Source organism: Mustela putorius, unplaced genomic scaffold (assembly GCF_011764305.1).
Source record: "Mustela putorius furo isolate JIRA1106 unplaced genomic scaffold, ASM1176430v1.1 tig00003853_pilon_pilon_pilon, whole genome shotgun sequence".
NCBI lineage: Eukaryota > Metazoa > Chordata > Mammalia > Carnivora > Mustelidae > Mustela > Mustela putorius.
In genome coordinates, this window is record NW_025422005.1 from 57299472 (window position 1) to 57322972 (window position 23501).

The 23501-nt window shown below is 35.4% G+C and overlaps 1 protein-coding gene across 4 annotated transcripts in view; it reads left to right on the forward strand.

Moving 5' to 3' along the window:
• LRRC7 (leucine rich repeat containing 7) overlaps window positions 1–23501 on the forward strand; it is a 572538-nt gene that overhangs the window by 354580 nt on the left and 194457 nt on the right. For all 4 annotated transcript variants that reach the window (XM_004762996.3, XM_013061642.2, XM_013061643.2 and 1 more), the window contains exon 8: window positions 12754–12817. In XM_004762996.3, the coding sequence (XP_004763053.1) occupies window positions 12754–12817 (64 nt within the window). The remainder of the gene's footprint in view (window positions 1–12753; window positions 12818–23501) is intronic.

Here is a 23501-nt window from a genome sequence, read left to right on the forward strand (position 1 = left end):
CCCTGGTCTTTTTGTGTCCCCATGGGTCCTGAGACCATACTGTCCCCACAAGGGCTCCAGCCCTCACTTAGCCTCTGGAGCAAAGTACCTCAAAGGAGCCAACTTCTAAAAATTCCAACTTTGTGCTCAGCTGCTCTAACACTTGCCAGGAGCCAGCCCCTCCCCGCACAGTCTATCTTCCCATAACTTGGGATTCACTTCTCCACACGTCCTACCTTCTGGAAAGTGGTTGATTTTCTGTTTCTAGAATCGCTGCTCTTCTTCTCTTCAGTCTCCTGTTGAGTTTGTAGGTGTTCAGAATGGTTTGGTAACTAGCTGAACTCCTGGGCTCTGATTATAACTCGGTCTCCCACTTCTCCACCATCTTACTCCTTCAGCTCTCTTTTTTAAATCAATGAGGAATATTTTTCTCAGAATCTCCTTCAGCAATCAACCCCATAATCTCTCCTCCTTCTCTTCCTGAGCTAATGGCCAAAACTGAGTCATGTGTTCATTTCCTAGCTTCATAGGAGGTGTGCCTAGTGATTATCTGGCATTTCCAGTCTCTGATGCAGAGCAGATACTGCTGGCAAGGAAGAGGGAGGAGGATAATGACAGTTGTTTGGGATTAATTGCCAGCCATGGCTAACTTGGAAGATTATTTTCAAAGGCTTTTATCCTCTGAAGTTAAAATTCTCTGACACCTTCATGGCAGGGTTACAGCCATCCATATTATACATCAGTGTATCAATAAACTAAGGCCAAGTTTATGTAAAAGTACATGAATTTTCTTAAAAATTCATGAATTAATATCTAGAAAATTCAGTATAACCAGTGATAAATTTTTCTATGAAGTATAGCCAGGAAACTATGAGCCTGAATAGTGTGTGTGTTGTGTGTGTGCGCATGCATGCACATGCACACACACATGTGTATGTGTTAAAGAAATCTCTTAGGCAAATAACGTGTCATTGTTGTTCCCTGCTCAGTTATCTCTAAGAGTGTTAAAATAGCTAATGCCTTCCTAAGTATTTTTTCAGTAGTCTTCAAAATCTCTTCATAACCATACAATGCAGGCTGCAATTATATGGCAGTGAAGATGAGCGCCCTCATAGCTGATTCTGTTCTCCATAACATTTTGATTGGACTGTGGCAGTGCAAACTAGAAGTGTCAGTTCCAACAGGTAGCCATCCGCAGAGATAATTGTCATAGTTCTTGCTTATATGGTGCCTTTCCCTCACAAAGAGCTCAAAAAAACCTTACAAGTACATTACATCTTTCTGCATTGTTGTGAGTTAGGAATGCCCAATAATTTTGGGCCAGTGAGAAAATTCATGTAAAGAATGAATAAATGATTAGTTGTGATTATAAGTCCAAGTAGACTGTAGAGAATAAGAAGAATGAAATGTGGGTCTCTCCTTTACCTAAGCAAACTTCACTGAAAGGAACAGTGCAGAATTTGTCCTATATAGCCAGTTGCCGTCCTTATAGTTGTTTTCACTTTAATCTATTTTACTGGACAAGTATTCCTTACTGTATAAACTAGAAGTACTCTTGAGATGCTACTTAAGGGACTATTTCTTCATACAGAATCTCTTTCATGTTCTGCACTGAAATAGAATTAAGTAATTACAAGAAAGAATTTTTCCAATAAGTCATCATAAAATCAACATTAGCCTTTAAATGTTGAATGTTTATAAGGAAAATATATTTCCAAAGGAAATGCTCAAAATATGTGACAGCTTTATGTCAATTACAGATTTCAAATGTTTATTCTAATAATTTAAACACTGCAGGGAAGAATATCCTAAATGAGAATTATTAACAAATGTGTCTAAAAAATGGTATTCCCAGTATTCTTTGACAAAGTAATAGATGTTTAGTTTGGCTACATATCCATCTGGAAAATTCCAGGAAGCCAGTTTAGCATTTTGCTGTTCTCATTCATAGGAGGAAGTTGAATTGCAATGATGGGAAGCAATAAAACTTATAGCTATGACATTGGTTTAAGGTATAGTAATAATTAAGGCAGAATTTTTATATAATACATTTGATCATAGAAATTATGTTTTATCTGCCATCAAACACTATATTTTAATTTTTCCTGTTTTGTAAAGATAATAACTTTATCTTTCTTCAAAATAAGTTGGGCCCATGGTTGCATTTCTTTTTTTTTTTTTAAGATTTATTTACTTATTTGACAGAGAGATCACAAATAGACAGAGAGGCAGGCAGAGAGAGAGAGAGGAAAGCAGGCTTCCCGCCAAGCAGGGAGCCCGATGCGGGGCTCAATCCCAGGACCCTGAGATCATGACTGAGCCAAAGGCAGATGCTTAATCCATTGAGCCACCCAGGCACCCCCATAGTTGCCTTTCTAAAGAATGTCAATTCCTAGGCCTTCCAGTGTTTAGTACCTATCCTGTAAGAATGATTTTTTTCAAAAATTTTTAATATGAGGGTCATTTAAAAAGAAATCATAAACAAGGGAATGATGTTGTTGCTAACTTGGCAGGTCTAAATTGTAAAATACAAATGTTCACTAAACATAAGACAGAGATTAAGCAAAATGGAAAGGTAATTTTCTTTTCCTATTTCAATAAGAGAGAAACATTGGACATGAACAACGGAGAGGAGTTTTCCTATCCTTGTGCCATGAATAGCCACTAATTAGACAGAGTGTTTGGGCACATTTGAAAAACAAGTTAAAAGCTGGGATGCATAAACCCATGCCAAAAATTGGCTGAATTCTGCAAGAGTCAGCAAACCTAAGTTACTACATTGGGAATTTATGGGGAAACAATAGTCCTGCCAACTTTATGTGGCTTCAGGGGTAATTGTACATTTAAATAAATAAAACCTCTGCATCTGATAAAAAGAAAATCATACACTGTATGCAGATGCACCAAGATATTACATTATTTTCCATCATTGGAAAATTCCACTTCAGTTAGAATCTTTTTCCAGATTTGCAATTGGGTAAATTTACAAAGTAATAACATGCTAGTAAGGATTTAATTTTCATAAGTGCAACCAAAATGACAGTCTTAAGAACAAATGTCCCTGGATTCCAGTAGCATATATACTAAGAAATGAAAATTTCAAGTAGTTAATTAATATAAATAGTTATCTATTGGAAATTCCCTAATATTCTCAGTTCTTAATTTAATTTATCATATTTACATCCAAGGGTTTGAAAACTTCACTGTTTTTAGGGACCAGAATTAAATCGAAAACCCATAAAACCATCTATATGTGAGTTTGTGAAGAGCAATATAGACCTGCGGTTGGGAAACTGTGGCTTAAGGTCCAAATTTGGCATCCCTGTTTTTTATAAATGAAGCTTTATTGAAACAAAGCCATGTCCATGTGTTAACATATTATCTGTTGTTACTTTTGCACTACAGTGCAGAAATGAGTAGTTGAAGCAGAGATCATATAGTCTGAAACACTTCCATTCTGGCCCTTTACATAAAAAGTTTGCTGGCCCTTAACAGAGACTATAGGGACCTGTAGAGGATATGCTTTTCATACAAACATTCATATTTAAACAATGGTTAATCTAAATATTTCAGGGCAGATATAGATGACTGCCCAGTGCTGGGAAAAGAATGACTCTATTATTCTTAGTCAGCCATTTTACTAACTGTCCATGTGACCTTGAATAAGTCACCATTTCTCCTCTAGTGAGAAGTGAGCCTATCCCTTTACTGAAGTTATGGAACATAAGGTCAAATGGCAAAAAACAGTGTGGTCTTTAAGGAAAATATGTAAGTCAGTCCAGAGAAATGGAAAGAGAGCTTAAAGTGAATATTGAGAGCTGAGGTATAGAGTCTAACAGGTCAGAATTTCAAGCAGACAAATGAAGATGATCTGATCACATTTAAATATTCAAATAAGTTATTTAAATATGCCTAGCCCTGTGTTTTCATGGACAAGAATTCAATTCCATCATCTGCAACAAGAAATTTTTCAAAGTATGCTCCTAGTCTGTAAGAAAGAAAAAATAAATGTCCCTTGGTCACATAGACAGGAAAAAGTCTAAATTAGTTGCATCTGTTGGAGAATCACAATGAACCTTTGTACATTTCATCTGAGAAGTACTGCCAATAAGATATAAAATTTTTACTATTTGCAGGTGACATGATATAATATATAGGAAGCCCTAAAGTTTTCAAAAAATGACTAGAATTGATAAATGATTTCAGGAATGTCACAGGATACAAAAACAATATACAGAAATCTGTTGCATTTCTATACACTATAAGAGGTAGCAGAAAGAGAAATTAAGAAAACAATGTCATTTACAATTGCACCGAAATAATAAAATATCTGGGAATAAACTTAACCAAGGAAGTGAAAGATCCGTACAGTGAAAACTATAAAAACATTGAAAGAATTTGAATATGGCATAAACAAATGGAAGGATATTCCATGCTCATAGATTGAGAGAACAAATGTTAAAATGTGCATACTATGCAAAGTGACCTACAGATTTAATGCAATCCCTATCAGCATACCAATAGGATTTTTCACAGAAGTGGAACAAATGATCTTGAAATTTGTATGGAACCACAAAAGACCTCAAATAGCTAAAATAATCTTAAGAAGAAAGAACAAAACTGGAGGTATCAGTGAAATAAATCAGTCAGAGAAAGACAAATACCATATGATTTCACTAGCATGTAGAATTCAAGAAACAAAAGGGGGGGAAAAAAAAGAAGCAAACAAAACAGACTCTTGAATGTACCAAACAAACCAAGGTTACCAGAGGAAAGGCAGGGGTTGGGATGGATGAAATAGAAGAGGGGGATTAAGAGTAGACTTATGACGAGCACAGAGTAATGTATAGAATTGTTAAATCACTAATTGTGTACCTGAAACTAATATAACACTGTCCATTAATTTTACTGGAATTATGAAAAACCTGGAGGTTTCACATCCCAGATTTCAAGATATATTCCATTTAACATTTTTAGCAAGCTTTGCCAAAATGTCCTGGACATCCAAAAATTTTTTTAAATCATGCAACATCTATAAATCTTAAGAAAACTTTAGAAAACTCTGACCTAGAAAATCTCTTAAGTTATTTCCAACTCCGAAAACCTTCCCTATTTTAATAGCTAACTCTTATAGAGCTTTTACCACATACCAGGCACTATCTATGTGCTTTTCCTACATTAGCTATTTTAATCATCACAACTCTATGAAGTAGGGATTATTACAGAATGAGAGAACTGAGTGGAAATGTGTGCTTTAATGTGTCAAAATCAAACAGCTAATGAATGGTAGCATCAGGATACAGACCCAGGTAGTCCGAATCCAGACTCCATGCCCTCAAGTACTCCACATTTATAGTTTTGTTGTTAAGTTTCAGATGTTCAAAAGTGCAAAAAACTTACCTAAATATTTCACAAAATAATTTTTTATTATTTGAATTTCAAAAACGCCCTTATTATTAGAAATGTCCTTAAGTCAATTTAACACAAGATTTACATATCCAGAGACTAGTGAACCTCAGCTTTATCTGTATTTATCATCATTCATAGTTCATAATAAAGGTGCTAAGGTATGTTCATTATGGTATTTGTTGAAACAGACCTATCAGAATATCTCCTTGGCAACTGTTAATTAATTGTAGCTGCTTCCTTGGCAACTGTTAATTAATTGTAGATACCTGATAAAAATTGAGCGGTTTGTCTTTGTAAATATTCTGGAACTCAAACCTCTCACTGATAAAGAATCCTTCATTCATGCATGGGTGAATGTCTTCATTAAACAGCCCTGATTGAAAAGCTATTTATGCTGCGAATAAGACCGACAAGTTACTTGCTTTCATGGAGTTTTAATCTAGCAGGGTAAAAATAATGAGTAAGCAAACAAAAAAGATTTTAATTTTTAGTATTAAACATTTAATTAAGTAAAATAAAGTATTTAATTAAATAATAAATTAAATATTTTCAGTGGTAAGTGCTAAGAGAAAAATAACATAGAAGGTGAAGGTACAAAGGAGATTTTATTTTAAGTAATGGGGAATGGACTATTGTGAGGAGAAAACAAATAAGCAGAGTTGAGGAAAAGCAACCATCTTTTAGAAGATTTAGGCAAAGAACATTACAGTCAAGAGAAACAGCAATGATAAAAGTAACAATCACAGAAATTTCAGCATTTCTACAATTTTTATTTATTTAATAGGACCATAGCTTGTTAACATTATTTAATACAACCAATTACTTTGGAAGTTGCACCTTTAAATTCCTAGGTGAACTTACAAATGAATCTAAATAATCAGAAGATATCTGATTCAGGCAGATGAAGATCAAATTGCTGGCATTACCAGTAGAGAATGTGGCCCAAACTTGTGACCAAGTCCTAACATTGTTCTCTCTCATCTATGGTGGCAATCATGTCTTCAAGGCCAGCCATTTGTAAGGGGAAATGACACCAGTTGGATTCCCTGAGGGAATGGATGGAGAGATAGGCTCCCCCTTGACCCACAGGTACTTATGGTAAGGAAGGAGCATAGTCAAATGAGGGCCTCCCTCAAGCAGGCTGGTGCGAACTGCTTAGGGACAGCCCACAGGGGAACCCAGTGGCGCAGTAAGGAGGAAACAAATGAAGATAAGATGTTCACCCTCCTACTAATCAGTAAGAAGAGAACATAAAAAACTTGAAATATTCCCCTAACATGGTGGATCTCACCTCGAGACGATTCCCACCCTCCAGCCTCACCCTGCCTCCCAACCAGGGAACATTTGACAATGTGTGGAAATATGTTGGTTGTGAAAGCTGCAGAGGGTGCTGCTGATATGCTGCTAACCATCCCTCAATGCACAAGATAGCTGTATCCTAGAAGTCCCTGTGTCCAGCCATGAGGGTAGGACATAGGGTTTTCTGCAACAAACTGCAAAGGGAATTTTTATAGAGTTTCTTCACTTTGGACCAAAATTTTTTATATCCTTCAAGGATACATGTTAATATTGTGGATTTAAGCTACAATCTCAGAACCTCAGCTTTAGATTTTCATTGTTTAGTATTTTCATTGTTTCTTTTTCACATATGTAAATATATATGATTCATATAGCAAAGTTCTCTAAAACCCAGCCGAAATGTCACCTCTCCTTAAAATTTCCCTAATTACTGAACTGTTAGATGTTCCTTCCTCTGAGCTCCTATGGCAGTCTATACATATTTTTACTTTAGCACTTACAACACTTTGAATTAATTATTCTTTAAAAGATTATCCCCATTTAGAAAAGAAGTCTTTCTGGAGTAGAGACTGTGTAGGATGTGCTAAATTATTCTATAGTGCACACAGTAGGCCCCTACATCAAAGAATTTACCTGTCCAAAATGTTAGTAGTGCCAAGTTGAGAAACTCTTCATCCCAGAAATCTTAGTAACTTCACAGAAATCTTGGTGACGCCAATGTCCATGTGGTGCCTGCCGTAAGAAGGACAAAGTTAAGTGAATGAATTAGGACTAACAAAGAAACTACTAATGCCAAATACCATGGATCTATTTTCTTTTTTTTTTTTTTTTAGAGTGATTGCAGATATTTTTATTGCATTCTTTTTTTTTAATTTATAAACATATATTTTTTTCTCACAACTTCTTACTTGTTTATATCCTGATGAAATTTAAAACCCATTACATATATTCAGCTAAAAGGAACATTTGTTGGACAATTTGACAGAACAATTATAGTTTAACAACTACCACAGGAAGAAGAAAAGCAGTAGGCCGTGATGGACTGTTTAAAATTTTGTGGGTAGAGGCAGTCAATTTTAAAGGTATAAAAATGTAAGAACTAATATTGAATGATAACTTCAAAAAACAGAAGTAAGAGTATAATCATTTTAAAGATATAAAATGTAAGAAATCATGTATTGAAAAGACAACTAGAAAATAGAAGAACATAATAATGGAAGGAAACTTTGGTGACAATAATAAACACTGATGGAAACAAGGATCAGAAAAATAAACCAAGATAAAATTAAGATTAAAAAATGCTATTTTACATAACAAAACTTAAATAAGCTTCAAGAAAAGTTCAGAAAAACCTCATGGGGAAGTCTTTTTTTGTTCCACAACAAGGAAAAAGGAAAAATACTGCCCATTTAGAAGAATGGCAAAGGAATTGTAGGAAACTGTGTTATACATTTAAGATAATGGTTTCTAGGTATGAATTTCTGAACCGAGGGTTTCAGAAGTAGTAGCCTAAGTAGCACAGGAAGAGAAAAATTCTTAGGAGTGACATAGCAGCTATCTATCATTTCACAACAGAAATCAAATTTATACTACACTGATACAGATAAGAAATAACAGGTTTTCTTTTTTTTAAATACATTGTATTAATAAGCCCACATCTAGAGAGTAGTGTTCAATTCTGAGTGCCAGTTGGCCCTCAGAAATAGAAAATGTTTTGGGTTCTGTGATCCTTGTAATCTCTGTCTCAACTATTCAGTTCCACTGCTGTGGTAAAAAAAAAAAAAAAAAAAAAAAAAAAAAAAAAACAAAAAAAGCAAAAACAAACAAACAAAAAAACACAGCTATAGCTATAGGTAATATGCTAACAAATGGGCATGGCTGTGTTCCAATAAATCTTTACATACAAAAAAACAGAGGTGCCAGATTTGAGCTGGCCCTGTTTTAGATGAGAAATATTGATAAATATAATCACAGTGTTTAGGGGCCTGGAAATCCAGGAATGATTTAAGAAGTCACTATTAGGACACTCAGGTATAAGACATCCCCATCTCTTTATTTAATAAAATTAATTTTTTCTTGGTTTTCCACCACTAAAGCTGGGGAAAAAAAATATTCTCGGGCTTATGTGATATTTTCCTTGGGGATCAGTGAGAACTACTGAATTCATAAATCCAGGAAATTGTGGAAAGGCCTTTGGTCTTCAGCTCATGGTGGTTCTTACTAGAATATTTGTTGCCTAAGGCTACATGGTTAAATCTGATGCAAGTGGCTCTGCTACTCCTCTGATTGATTCTCATTCATATGTCATACATGGCTACTTCCTTCACATTGGCTCTCAAGGCTTTGGTGCTCATCATTTTCTTACTGGACTGTGTGGTCTAGGAGCAAGATTTGCAAGAATCTGCCATTCCTCGATTTTCCCAGGCTCATAAGAAAATCCAAATCTCTTTTCATGGGGCCCAACCACAAACACCCCCTTTCCTGGAAGCCCCTATTCAGTGGTAGAGATCTGGCAAGAGGAGAGACCAATGTTCTTCTTACAATGGTGGCCACAGTTTCAAAACCATCTTTGGACTAGTGTCATACACAGGCCCTGCTGGTCACCTTGAAACATATTTTAAGATCTGAGTGGAGAAAGGAGGGATATACATATGAAAAAAACTGATAGTTCAAGGAAGCAAGTGGTAAATATCAAGTAAATCATGAAAAAGAAAACAAACGGTATGTGAACTAAAAAAAGAGGGATAATTTTCAGGTGGAATAGACAAAAAATATCCTTTGTTTATTTTTTAATTTTTATTTCCACTCGAGACCTTTACCTGAGCTCTGGGCTCTCTCCCTCTACCCCCAACTTTCTCTCTCTCTCTCTGTTTCTCACACACACACACACACACACACTTTGCTCTAATTCCATTCCAGTCTTCCCCGTATTCAATCCGAAACTATTTTAAATTCCTTCCTCTCCTTTACCTCCCACACCCAGTCAGTCATCATCATTACCAAGCTATGTCTTCAGCAGAGCACCTTTCATTGCCCACAGTGCCATCCATATTCCCTTTGTCTTCTTTCTGGCCCCAGTTATATCCCACATGCCTTTCAGGACAGTCTTATTGGGCCCCTTTCCTAGCACATCCTCCCTCCATTTCTCACACCATTTGAAGCTGCCAGAGTGAGCTTTCTAAAGTACAAATCTGACAAATCCTTCCAATCTACATTCTAAAGTCTTCCATTGCCTTCAAGCTAAAACCACACTCCCTGGCTTGACATGGATGACCTTATGATAAGACTGCTGCCTACATATTATTTCTTATTTCTTACTATTCTTCTTATTGTTTTTACTAACCTATAGTTCCTTGAAATGGGCCATGATCTCTTTCAACACACCCCTTTGATATTTCCTTCTAAAAAGACCATCTCCTCTGATTTTATCGCCTGATCAGTGTTCCAAAAGGAGGTGTCAGTGGAGACTTTTACTTCCAACACTGAGAAAGTACCTCTCCCTGTGCTCTTTAGAAACCTACACATATACTTCCTATGACACTTATTCCACTGGGTAAAAATTACCCATTTTCTTAGCTATATCTCTCGAGATTATGAGCTACTCGTTAATATTAATAATACTTTTCATCTTGATAACCCTAAAATTTGAGAGATAATAGGAAATCAATATATTTATGTCATTATCAAAGGCTTAAAACAGAAAATTGATCTTCCCAGAGTGACTATCAGTCATCATGTTATTAAGTCAAGTGGTCAGTTCTCAAATCTATCAGCAGTTTTTGTCACTTGCTTCACCTTGAAACACTTTCTTTACTTGAATCACATATTTCACACTCCTCTGGTTTTTCCTCTGATTGTCCTTTGTCACTTCTCAGTGTTCTTTGTTGGTTCATCCTCATGTCATGTTAGACCTATTCTGATCTCATCTACACTTAGTCATCTCAGACGCTTAAGACATGATGCTGTCTCTTTGCCAACCACACTCAAATTATCTCTCTTCCCTGGACTTCTCTGAACTCTAGGTGTGTGTATATAACTGCGTGCTTGACATCTCTAGTTGACTTTACAATCGAAATCTCAAATTCAACATTTTTTTTCTTCAATTTTATTGAAGAATAATGGACAAATAAGTATAAGGTATTCCAAGTCTACACAGTGATTATTTGATGTATACATATATTGTGGAAGGAGTCCTCCCATCTGGTTAATTAACACATCCATCACCTCGAATATTTACCTTTTTTGTTTGTGGCAAGGTGTGGCAGTGGGGTGGAAAACATTTAAAACAAAGTTCTGATCTACTCAGAATCCTGTTCTACTCTGTCTCCCTTATCCATCAATTACACCTTCATTCGTCCTTGTAGTTGCTCAGAACAAAACACACTTTTTAGTTATATTTGACTTTACTTTCTCCTACTCCCCACAGACATTTCAGCAACAGAACACTTAACTCTAATCTTAAATATGTTCGGAAGCCAACCACTTCCCATCACCTCACTACCACCACCCTTCTCCAAGCTACCATTTCCTCTCATTTGGCTTCTTCCATTAGCCTTGTATGTGATCTCCTGCCTTCCACTTTTGTCCTTCTCAGTCTATTTACAAGACCGCAATCACAAATATCCTTTTAAAATAAGTCACTTCAGTCACAACCTTGATCAAAACCTTTTAGTGACCCTTCATCTTAAGTCAAAATGAAAACCTACATCTTAACGTGGGGCTGTAAGACCAAATATCATCTAACTCTTCATTATCCTCTCTTTACTCCCCCCATCTCTCACTCTGCTTTAGCCACACAGTCTTCTAGAATGTCTTCAAAGAAGCAACAAATTCCTGCTTTAAAGTTTATGCACTAGCATGTTCTTTCCTTTCCTGTAGGAGCTGGTTCAAATTTTATTTTCTTAATAAGGCCTTAGCTGGATCTGCCTATTAAAAATTACAATCCCCCATATCCATTCTTCATATCTCTCTCTTCTGTGAAGTTTTCACCATAGCACTTATATTATTCTATTATACTTATTTTAGTACTTATACTTAATTATTTTTTGTAATTTATTGTAATTCTCCCACCAATGCCATGTGAAATCCCTTTGGGCAAGAGTTTTTGTTCTTGAGTAAAGAGTAAAGAGTTTGTTTACTGCTGTCCTCCAAACTCCAGAAGATTGCCTGGTGCATAATCTTTCAATAATAGTTGCTGAATGAACAACGAGTACACACAGGTTTGCGTTTCTGAGTGCCCGACAGTGTCTGTATTATATAGTATTTTAATGTTGAAAAACACACAGACACACACACACAAACTATGAAATAATTACAGTAGCCATTTTAAAGATAAAGGAACTAAAATTTCCAAGGTTTGAGTCAGTGATGCCTCCTGAATTTCTGTATAGTCAGAACTTAAGGATAGCATTCTGCTTAGTGGGAGGATAAAAACATCTTGGAACTCAGAAAAACACTCTCTTTTCTTACATGGTATGCTGTACTTGAGAATGGCTTAAAAAGTGCTGATTACATGTGGCACAGGCCAATGTACCTCTGGTTTTGGCACCAACTCTTGCTAAAGGTTTTACTGTTTTACAGAGATGTATCCCAGCCAAAATCTTTAGGAGACAATGAATCCAAGAAACTGTCTATAACAGAAGTTTATTTAGGGAAGTAGAAAATGACAAGATTGATGATAAAATGAAGGCCCCATTGTGGGATTTTAGAATGCTTTGCTGAGAATTGGTTTCACCCATTGGTTCCCAAATGTGTGAAAATTCTTAAAAATGTAGATGTTGTGGACCCGCCCTATACCTCCTACTGGTATAGATATTTACAAGCTTTCTGGATTTGTTTTAAGCAACCAGCTCTGTATTCCTACCATAGATTGGCTTTTGGAAATATGAAAAGCAGGTGGCAGTTTGCATATATTGTTATATATTTGCAGTTTATGCCTCTCTATAAAATACTCCCATTTCTGTGCACTATAAAGCCAGGTAAATCTGACAGGGAGTGGGTGGAATGTCTTTTGGAGCAATGTGTCATGGACTGCCTGACAATAGTATTTTTCTCCATCTGTTATAGGTCAATGCACAAACTGGCCCAGTTGGAAAGACTTGACCTAGGCAATAATGAATTCAGTGAACTGGTAAGCAAATGCATTTTCTAAACTTTATAAATACGCTATAGGAGATTATTTCTTTTGTCTCTATAACCCCAGGTATTGAATTATCCAAGTGCACATTTGCATTTTGAAATATAAAAATAAAATGAAACCCGGGATATAAAGTGATTGTTTTACTATATGATAAACCATAGAGAACTAGAGAGTGTTAGATTCACAAAAAAAGAGAGGAAGAGAGAGAAGCAGCCGAGGTAAGCAGATGCAAATTGACAGTTTTGAGCACCAGATAGGAGCAGGCACCAATTTCAGTATGTCACATATATTATCTCATTTAACCCTTATTTGACATGTTGCCATGTTAACTTTATGGAAATGAGCTCAAAGTGGTCACCAATTTACACAGCTTTTATGTTGTTGGACAAGAGTTAAAGACTTGATTAACTCGAAGTTCATACCTTGAAGACTTCTGCCTTTGAGAATTCCTTAGTGGAGAGAAGGGGTTAAAGACCTTCTATTTACAATTGTACTGAAAGTTTCTTTCTAGTGAACACATATTTTGATCTCGTTGCCACCAAAATCGACAGAATTCTGACTGCTCCTTTCAGGCTTAAGTTTTCTTTAAAATATGCCTGCAGACCAAAATCTCAAATGCAAATTAGAAAGCAAAGAGTCCTTCATAAGTAGACTCTTTATAATTCAGAAGTCTCCTCTTGAACATCTTCAAATTTTAGAAATGCAATTCATCTAAAATGTATTTTAACTATTTTTAAATTAAAACATTTAATTAAGTAATCAACTATTCTCTCCCAGCTGTGTTGCTAATAATGTGACCTTAGGCAAATTACTTAACCTCTCAAAGTCTCTTTTTCGATTTCTCTAAAACGGAAATTATAATGGCTCCTCCTTTAGAGGGTTTGTGTGAGAACTAAATGATATAATGCATGTGCAGGGCCTGGAAAAAAGGGATTCTCAGTAAATGCCAGTGTACATGGTATAATCCATACTTCATCTTGAATGTGCAAAGATGTGTTTGCCTTTGACCATAACTAATCTGGCCATTATTATCCAAGCCTCTATCAGCTGTTCCTTGAGAGTAAAAGCTGATAATTATTCTTCTGAAATTAAAAGTATAGTCTGATTTAAGAAGTTCCCTTTGGGTTGTGTTCATATTTTTTGCATAACAATTCTGTCATGTATCTTCGTATCTTCCCTTGCCTCTGTTCATAACATGGAATTTAGGCATGTACAAAGGAGGCTATACATCTTTCTGAAGAAAGGGGCTCCCTGGTCTCAGCCTGGCTTGCAGAAGTGTGCTGCCAGCCATGCTGGCCTCTGGCCTGATGTCTGCATCTGATCCTGCCCTTTAAGTTAAATCTGGAATTTTGAAACCATAGTCAGTTCTTTGGGCTCATGTACTACTCCCCATGAGTACCAGCCGGCTCCCCCCTTGCTGGCAGTGTCACCACTCAGCTGTCATTGTCTGTTAGATCTATTAGTCTGTATCTTGTCTCCTCTCCAGGGTCAGGCATGTCATCCATCCCCAGTTTCTGTTGTGAAGATACCTCTCTAATTTGATACTTAATACATTAGTGACCCTGTAGCCCACATGCAGGCTCTGAGAGTGCACATGATGTGCAAACTGAGGCCCAGGGAAAATGGACTCTGGAGCCTCCTTCCTCCTGTTACATCATACCACCAGGTTTGCCCTATTTTGGATGCACTCAATTTTGTTATAGGGCAGTTTTCAAGGTGACCTCAACACGGATATGAGGGCAAAATGATTCAGTACATAATCCAATGTACCTCAGGCTTTTTTAAGGTAGACACTTATTAATAATATAGGTAGATAGATTGGTAAGGGTAGAGAATAGCTATGGCAAAACTGTTTTGTACTGGGAGTTTAGAAATCAGTTGTTAAGAAGCTACAATCTGCCCAGGAGCTAGGTCTAGTGGTTATAAGAACATGGACCGTGGATTCAGACAACTGAGGTTTGACTCTCAGTTCTGTCACTAGCTAGCCAGGTACAGTTGGTCTATAGCTCACTCTTTATCCTCAGTGTCCTCTTCAATAAAATAAAGGTATAAAAGCTATTGGGCTCATAGGCTTTTGGGGAAAATTCCATGCAATAGAATCTATAATAAACACTCAATATATATTTCTATGAATTTTTGATTCTGTCAGGTATATGACTTTGGAAATCAAATCTATAAATATGTGGACCAAAAAGATGAGTAGGATATATTTACACATTTTTGAAAGCAGACATAGTAAAAATAACCTTAAAAAACATAATAACTCATGCTTTATGGTATCTAAGAAATCATCATTGAGGAGAAACATTTTTTGTTTGTTTGTTTTTGAACTCCCAATATTCCATGCTAGTCACAAAGCAAGTCTCTTAAAAAAAAAAAAGAAAAAGAAGAAAGTTTTTCATTTGTTCCTGGACTACTTATTCAATGATACTGAGTTACTCGGCATTGGCAGCAGGGAGGAGAGTTGGGGAGTATAATTATGGAATTTCACATTTCTGTCATTCACTTTAATCAGATGTCTGGCTTTTATTAGTCATATGTGTGGGACTATCTATTGTTTCTCTGAAAGTAACAACTTTTAATAAGAAAATAAGAGAATTTGCTTTGATAAGAGGCCTCCAGAAACAATGTCATGTGTACGGAAGGGGATAAGTTCCATTCTGTAACTAGGTATTAACGCCTAGGAGATTACTGTTAGAGAATTCATTTTGTGTGACATTCTAAAGAGACAGATATGGGGAGAAGATGATAATAAGTCCCAAAAAAATTTTACACGGTGAAAGTCTAATAAAAAGAACAGAAGTTTCATTGCTTGAGACTCAATGTAAATATCCTAAATTAGGTTTGAAGTAGAAAGATCTACCTAAGGATGCCTCTGTCTTAATGAAAGATTCTAAACAGAGAGAATTATTTTACATTTCTAACAGCAGTAACCACCAGAAAATACTGGGCAAAGTTCTGAGAACATGATGGATTCTCAGAGGTTTTTTATTTTGTGGCTTGTTTTTGTCAATATAAAATTAACACATGTCCATTTTTTTTAAATTTAAAAAGTTTAAAAAAATTGTAAAAATTATACTAAAAGTCATCCATGATCTCTCCCCTTATAACCATTATTGATACTTTTGGTATATTCTTCCCCTACCACCACCATTTTCTTTTTGGTTAGCTCAAATGAGTATTATTCAGGGCCAGGTCAGAGATGGGAAATATTAGGTTGATGCATTGGGTAGCATCAGTTCTCAAAACTCCTCTGTAAAACTCTGGGTAGACAGCCTTCTAACTATCACAGAATAATCAGAAGCTTTCCAAAATCATAGAATGGTCAGGGACCCTAAAACAGATTCGGTGGTTGCTATGGGCCCCAGGAGCCCTGTGATAGGTGTGTATTTTAGGTATATATAGATCTATCCAATGAACTAAGAGTCGTATTCAATTAAGCACTGGTAGTGGAAATACGAAGGCCCCCTGAGCAAATCACCATGAAAGAGAATACTGGAAAACGAAGCCGACTGAGCAGCAGAGCCTGGAGAAAGAAGGGATCGGTGGATCCAGGAACAGAGGGACACATGACCATCCCCATAATCAAGCCCCAACTTCCAGCTCCCAGCCTCTCATTCCCTTCCCTATCCCCTCCCAGTATTGAAGGATAATAAGGAAAGTGTCACTCAGAGCCCCCAAAATCTATCACAGGAACCTTCATCAAGTGTCAGCTCTAAGAAACAAAACAAGAAAGCTTCTTTGCAAACCAGAAAGAGAAAAGCGCTGAGCCAGGAGGAGGCCAAGAGTGGACTGCAAAGTGGTGTGTGTGTGCTCAGGGTGCAGCCACGCAATGGAGGCTGGCATGGCTTCTAGCCGGCTGGCAGCAGCATGGAGAGTGACACGGTTGGCAGCGGTGAAGGGAAACAGAGAGTGGTTGTCACTGGACCAGAAGCTTCTGTAATGTGGGAGGTTTCCTGGTCTCTACACACCTCTCTGCCACAAAAACACTCCTAAAAGGAATGACTGGGGAGGAGGATCCCAGGAAAGGCCGGATTTCTTGATCTCCTGCTGTTGGAGTGGAGGGAGGTCAGGGAAGTGAGATTTGAAATTGCGCTGTAACTGCTGCATAATACGTACTGGTTCTAGGTGTTTTTATAGAGGTAGTTCTGTTTACCAAATTGGAATTCTAGGATGCATTCTATTTTATATTAATGCATGATGATCAAATTCAAATAAATTCCTTACAAATATTATGTTTTAGAAGTTTTCTCTGCAGCTGAATTAGGAAGACTGTCAAATAGAACCCAAAAAATAAATAGTGAATTGAAATTCAAACTTAAGAGAAAAGAGTGCAATCAGAGAGGTTTGAAATTTCATTATATCAAATGTGGTACATATAAAATGATATATGTAGTATATGTTTAAGTTATAAAACATAATAAAATGCGTCTCTGTGAACCCACTGCCATATTTTTATGAACTAGAGTATCACCAGTCCTATACTGCTACCTGTAGGCTCTTACCTAATTCTGCCTCATTCCCAGAGACAAGTACGATCCTGAATTACATTTAACATACCCTACATTTATATGTATGTCTAAATATTGCAGTTCCATTTTGCTTGTTCTCAGGCTTTCTAAAAATATGACTATACTACAACTTATTTACTTTTTTCTTCACAATCATTTTTGTCCAGTTTTTTGTTACATTGCTACTATAAATATTCCTATAAGAATTTCTCTAAGGCATATGTTTAGAAGTAGAATTTCCCAGTCATTAATTGTGCACATATTCAACTTGAAAAATAATGTGGTTTTTTTTTCAAAACAGTTGTATTTATTTACCAGCTCTGTATAAGAGCCCCCAAGTTCCACATCTTCGTCCACACTATATTGTCAGCCTTCATATTTTTTCCAGTATAATGGCTGACAGTAGCATCTCATTGTGACCAGAATCTGCCTATCCCTCATCCCTTCTGAGACTGGTGCTTTTTCCATATATTGGTGGCAGTTTGTGTTTCCACTTCTGTGAAATGCCCGTTTATGTATTTTTGCTATTGGATGCTATTTTCCTGTAGATGTACCGAGATCTATTATATACTCTAGATGCCAATCTGCTGTTGGTTATATGTGCTACAGATACTTCCTCCCAGTCTCTGCAGTTTTCTTTTTCATTTCTTCTTGGTGTCTCATGATGACCTGAGGTTCTTAATTGTAATGTAATAAAATGCATACTTTTTTTTTATGCCTAGCATATTTTGTGTCTTGCTTAAGAAGTTCTTGCCTCCCCAAAGTCAAATAGATCTTTTCACATGTTTTCTTCTAAAAGGCTGAAGGTTTCATTATGTATAGTCAGGTGTAGTTCCATCTGGGCTTAATTATTTTACATCGAATGTATTATTTTTTTCTGAAAAGATAGTTTTCCAAGCAATATTTATAAGCAGCCCTGCCTTTCCCCATGAATGAATGCAACCTCTTAACGAAATAGGATTTCCATATATTCATAAGGTTACGTGCTTCATTGGTTAGTTTATGATCTGGGTGCCAAAATCACACCATCTTAAGTAACACAATGTTTTTGATATTTGATAGATTAAATCTCTACAACTCGGGCATCTGGACACTTAGTTTTTGTATAAATTTTAGAATTAGTTTATGAAGTTCTTTAAATGGGAAAAAATGTCATTGGGATTTTATTAGAAATTTATTGATTCTATAAATTAATTTTCATTGATTTATGGTGAATTGATATTTTTATGATATTGAGTCTCTATGCATGCCATATCTCCATTTGTCCATTTTAATATCTTTCAGTGAAGTTTTAAAATTTTCTTCAAAAAAGGCTTTATACATTTTTAGTTTATTTCTAAGCACTTCATCATTTTGTTGTAGTTATAAATGTACATTTTCAAAACTTATAGTTCCAATGTTTTATTGCAGATATATAGTAACCCACTTAATTTTTTAAATTTATATTTCTTACCATCTAAACCCTCTTATTTATATAAATAATTGGTCTATAGATTAGAGATTTCTGTGTAGGTAATCAAATAATCTAAGAATAGTTGACTAGAAGCAATGTTACTGTCTGATTTATGATATTAATATGAATGCATTAAATATTTTGTTATTAAGAATATTCTTTACTATAAGTTTTGCATAGATACTCTTGAGTCCAGATCGTACCTTCCTATTTCTGCAGTACTGAGAAAATTTATCATGAGAAGATGCCAAACTCCGTAACATTTTTTTCTGATGATAATGTTTTTTCTTCTTCATCTGTTAATGCTGTAAATTATATAGAGGATTTTTAAGATATTAATATGTATCATTTTATTATTTTTATTAAGTTTTTTATTTTAATTCCAGTATAATTAACATACAATATTCTACTAGTTTCAAGTGTACAATACAGTCATTCAGCAGTTCTATATATTAGTCAGCACTCATCATAAGTGTGCTCTTTAATTCACATCACTTATTTCACTCATCTCCCAATTCGCCCCCCTCCTGGCAACCATCAGTTTATTCATCAGTTTGTTAAGGGTCTGTTTCTTGGTTTGTCTCTCTTTTTTCCCCTTTGCTCATTTGTTTTGTTTCTTAAATTCCACATATGAGCGAAATCATATAGTATTTGTCTTTCTCTGACTGACTTATTTCACTTAGCATTATACTCTTGTGAGCTATCCATGTAGTTTCAAGTGGTGAGATTTCATTCTTTTTTATGGTTGAATAATATTCCATGTATATATACTACATCTTTATCCATTCTTCTATCAATGGACACTTGGGCTGCTTCCATAATTTGGCTGATGTACATAATGCTGAAATAGATATAGGGATGCATGTACCTGAATTAGTGGTTTTTTGTTTTTTAGGTAAATATCCAGTAATGTTTGAAAGATCATAATTTAGGTCTATTTTTAACTTTTTAAGAACCTCCATACTCTTTTCCAAAGTGGCTGCACCAGCTTACATTCCCACCTGTAGTGCAAGAGGGCTCCTTTTTCTCCACATCCTCACCAACACTTGTTCCTAGTGTTTTTCATTTTAGTCATTCTGGCAGCTGTAAGGTGATAACTCATAGTGGTTTTCGTTTGCATTTCCCTGATGATAAGTGACATTGGACATCTCTTCATGTGTCCCTTGGCCATCTGTGTATCTTCTTTGGAAAAATGTCTATTCAAGCCCTCTGCCCATTTTTCAATTGGATTATTTGTTTTTGGGGTGTTGAGTTGCATCAGTTCTTTATATAGTTTGGATACTAACACTTTGCTGGATATGTCATTTGCAAATATCTTCTCCCATACTTTTTAATTTTATTTATATAGAGGTTTTCTAATGTTAAACCACTTTTGCATCTCTGAAAGAAATGCAGCATAATCATGATATGTTGATGATCTTGACCTTCTATATAAACTGCATTCAGTTTAATCTTTTCTGGGATTTTTTAAAAAATCTATGCTCATGTATTTGATTTTAATACATTATTCTTGTGTGCTTTCATTATCTGTGAGTTAATTTTTTTCATCAATTTTAGAAAATTATCAGTTCTTATCTCTTCAAATGTTTCCTTTTATTTATGTGTTCTGTATCTTCATCTGGAATTTGGACTAAATATGAATATGAGTATGATATCATACATATCATATTAATATCATACATATATATACATACATATCATATATATATCATATTAAATCCTATTTTAATAATTATTTAGTAAGGTCTTTTTTTGGAAAAGTAACAAGATAAGGGGTAATTTAAGAGATATTTATGTTATCTCCTTAAAGAAAATCTTTCTGCCTCTCTACCTAAAATTATCCAGTATTAATTTTCCAAACCTTGAGGTATGATAGTTAGATATTTTTAAGAGTATTGTCAACTCTTTGAACTAGTGAATGTGCCAGTTACTGACAGAAACATTTCTAAATTATAGGCCATTCATTCTGGATTAAAGAACACAACATGAATTTTAAAAAACAAACACCTAAATTTTTGTAATAAAAAATACTTAAAGAGTAATATATATATATATATATATATATTTATGCGATAAAAATTAATTTTTAAAAGATAATGTAAAGACTGATTGCATTTAAAGTCTAGGGAATTCATCAGGAAATGAGCAGTATCATTCTAACTAATATTTGAGACAGTGTGTCAAGCATCTTTATAAAAACATTTCATAAATTCAGCTAACTATGAACTATATTAGAGGACTGATATCTCATAAAACGTCTTAGAGAAGCTGGAAAAATATTCTGTACTCTGCAAATCACCATTTTGAATGCTTACTAAGGCTATAGATCACCATAAGCAAGAATTTCTAATATCAATATTAAAAATGACTTATTTTTATTGATTTTTATCACCTTATTTGTAGGGTTAAATAAAAATTTCAAACAGATAAATAAAGAATGGAGACAGAGAAGAAACGTCAATAGTTGTATATTGATGGAGTGGAAAGATTTTATTGTAGCCTTTGAGATTCTTCCAGCTAGTCTAAGAATTAATTTGACATCAGACAGATTAACGGGAGGAGAAAAAGAAAAAATTTAATTGACTGTGTACAGAGTCCCAATAGTGAAATTGAAACCCAAAGAGACTCAAGGCAAGCAGTTTTTATGCTTTTTAGACAGAAAAGATAATAAATCTGTATAAAATTGGCAAGACAAAGAACACTTATGTTTAGGGGTTTCAGTAAGTAAGGAATTCTAAACAGAATTTGAGCTAGGCTGAAATAGTAAATTAGCAAAAATACAAGCTTAGTTTATACAGCTTTCTTGGCTCTGAATTCCCTATCTCTGATAACAAGAATGTCTCTACCTCTTGGTATAGGGAGAGTACCTTTCACAGGAGATTTATCTCCTGGTTTCTAGAGACAAATAGGAATTGGAGTGTTTTTACACTTAAGTAACTTTTTTTTTTTTTAAGATTTTATGTATTTATTTGACAGACAGATCACAAATAGGCAGAGAGGCAGGCAGAGTTGGGGGGCGGGGGAAGCAGGCTCCCCGCCAAGCAGGGAGCCCAATGTGGGGCTCGATGTCAGGCTTGATCCCAGGACACTGGGATCATGACCTGAGCCGAAGGCAGAGGCTTTAATCCACTGAGCCACCCAGGCGCCCCACACTTAAGTAACTTTTAGTTCAAAATATGCCAAAGTGGTACATTTTGAGCTACCTCCCTTTGTCTTCTACAATTGAATATTTATTTGGACAATATAAATAATACAAATGTGTTTTCATAGAAATTTGAAATAATCCAGTACTGTAGCTAATGATTTAACTTGTAATTTAAATTGACTAGAATTAAATTAAACTCACCCTACTAAAAGCATAGCTGCCATTGGCTTCACCCCCGTAGTTTGCCCAAGCTGTGCTCATTTTTAATTAGCTAGGATGCATGTTTACCTGAGGCAAGCACTATATTTGCATATCCAGCAATTTCCTTCATAAGTAATTACAGCATAGGTTTGCTATACCTACTAATCAAGTTTTGTCAATTATTTTTTCAGATAAAATATTAAAAAGAACAAAATAGCGCAATACAATTTACAATCTTCTAAATGTTTTTAGGGAAAATATTTGATACATCCTAATTATTAACTCCTCCATCTCCTGCATTTGTAAAATTACTTAGGATGTTGATTGTAGATGTTCATTACAAGCATTGCCAGAGGTATTAACATATCAAAAGAAACTTGAGAAGTGAAACTTTTTTTTTTTTTTTTTTAGAGGCACATCAATTTCTGCATCAGTCAAGACCCAGTCAGGGAATGGAAACTACATCAATTGTTTAGAAAAGGAAATTTAATATAAAGAACAGTTAACTCATGATTAGAAAACTGAAAGGACAGAAAGGGGACACTGAGGGATCACAGAGGTGATAATTGTAGGAAGCAGCTAGCACCTGTAGGGTAAGGATCAAATGGAAGAAGGTAGTGTACGGGACTCACACCTGTAAAGAGGCTGGTACTGATGTCTCTGAGGGGCCATGGTAAGGCTGGTTCTAGGTGTGTGGGAAAACTACAGACTGAGGACTGTTGCTATTGTTGAACCTTAGTGTCACCACAGAGAGAATTGTTGCTACTGAAATGCTAAAATGACCAGGAATTAAATAGAAGAAGCAGCCCCATCTTCTTCCTCTAGCCTCCAATTCTCTCTCCAGACCACCCAATTGTCAGTTCCTGACACAGAGTCTCCTGTTGAAATAGAAATGTTGTTAACCTCAGAGTTGCAAAGTTGAATAGAGAAAAATGAGTTCCCTGCTGAAAGGCAAGAGTTTACACATTTAAAATAAAACAAACGTAAAGAAATACTGAAAATAAATAAATAAAATAAAATAAGTGTTTACTTTTGCAGACTCCACTTCGGCATCATTTCCTCTGGATAGTTTTTCCTGCACTTAGTGGAGCCCCAATTTCCAGCTGGAAATTGATAAATGTTTCTGAGTGAATGAATGAGTCATTTGATTTTAAAAAGTGAACAGTTCAGTCAGTTCTCATCATCAGAATCATATCTATATAAACTGGAAATTTTTAATTCAAACTAAACAATAATAGAAGTGGGAGAAATATTTTAGTTTACCTGAAAAACAATCATTCTACGATTAGATATCCTTTAAGAAATCCATTTCAATTCACTCTGAGACAAACTTCCAAATGAGTTTCTCTATGAAACTCAAAAGTA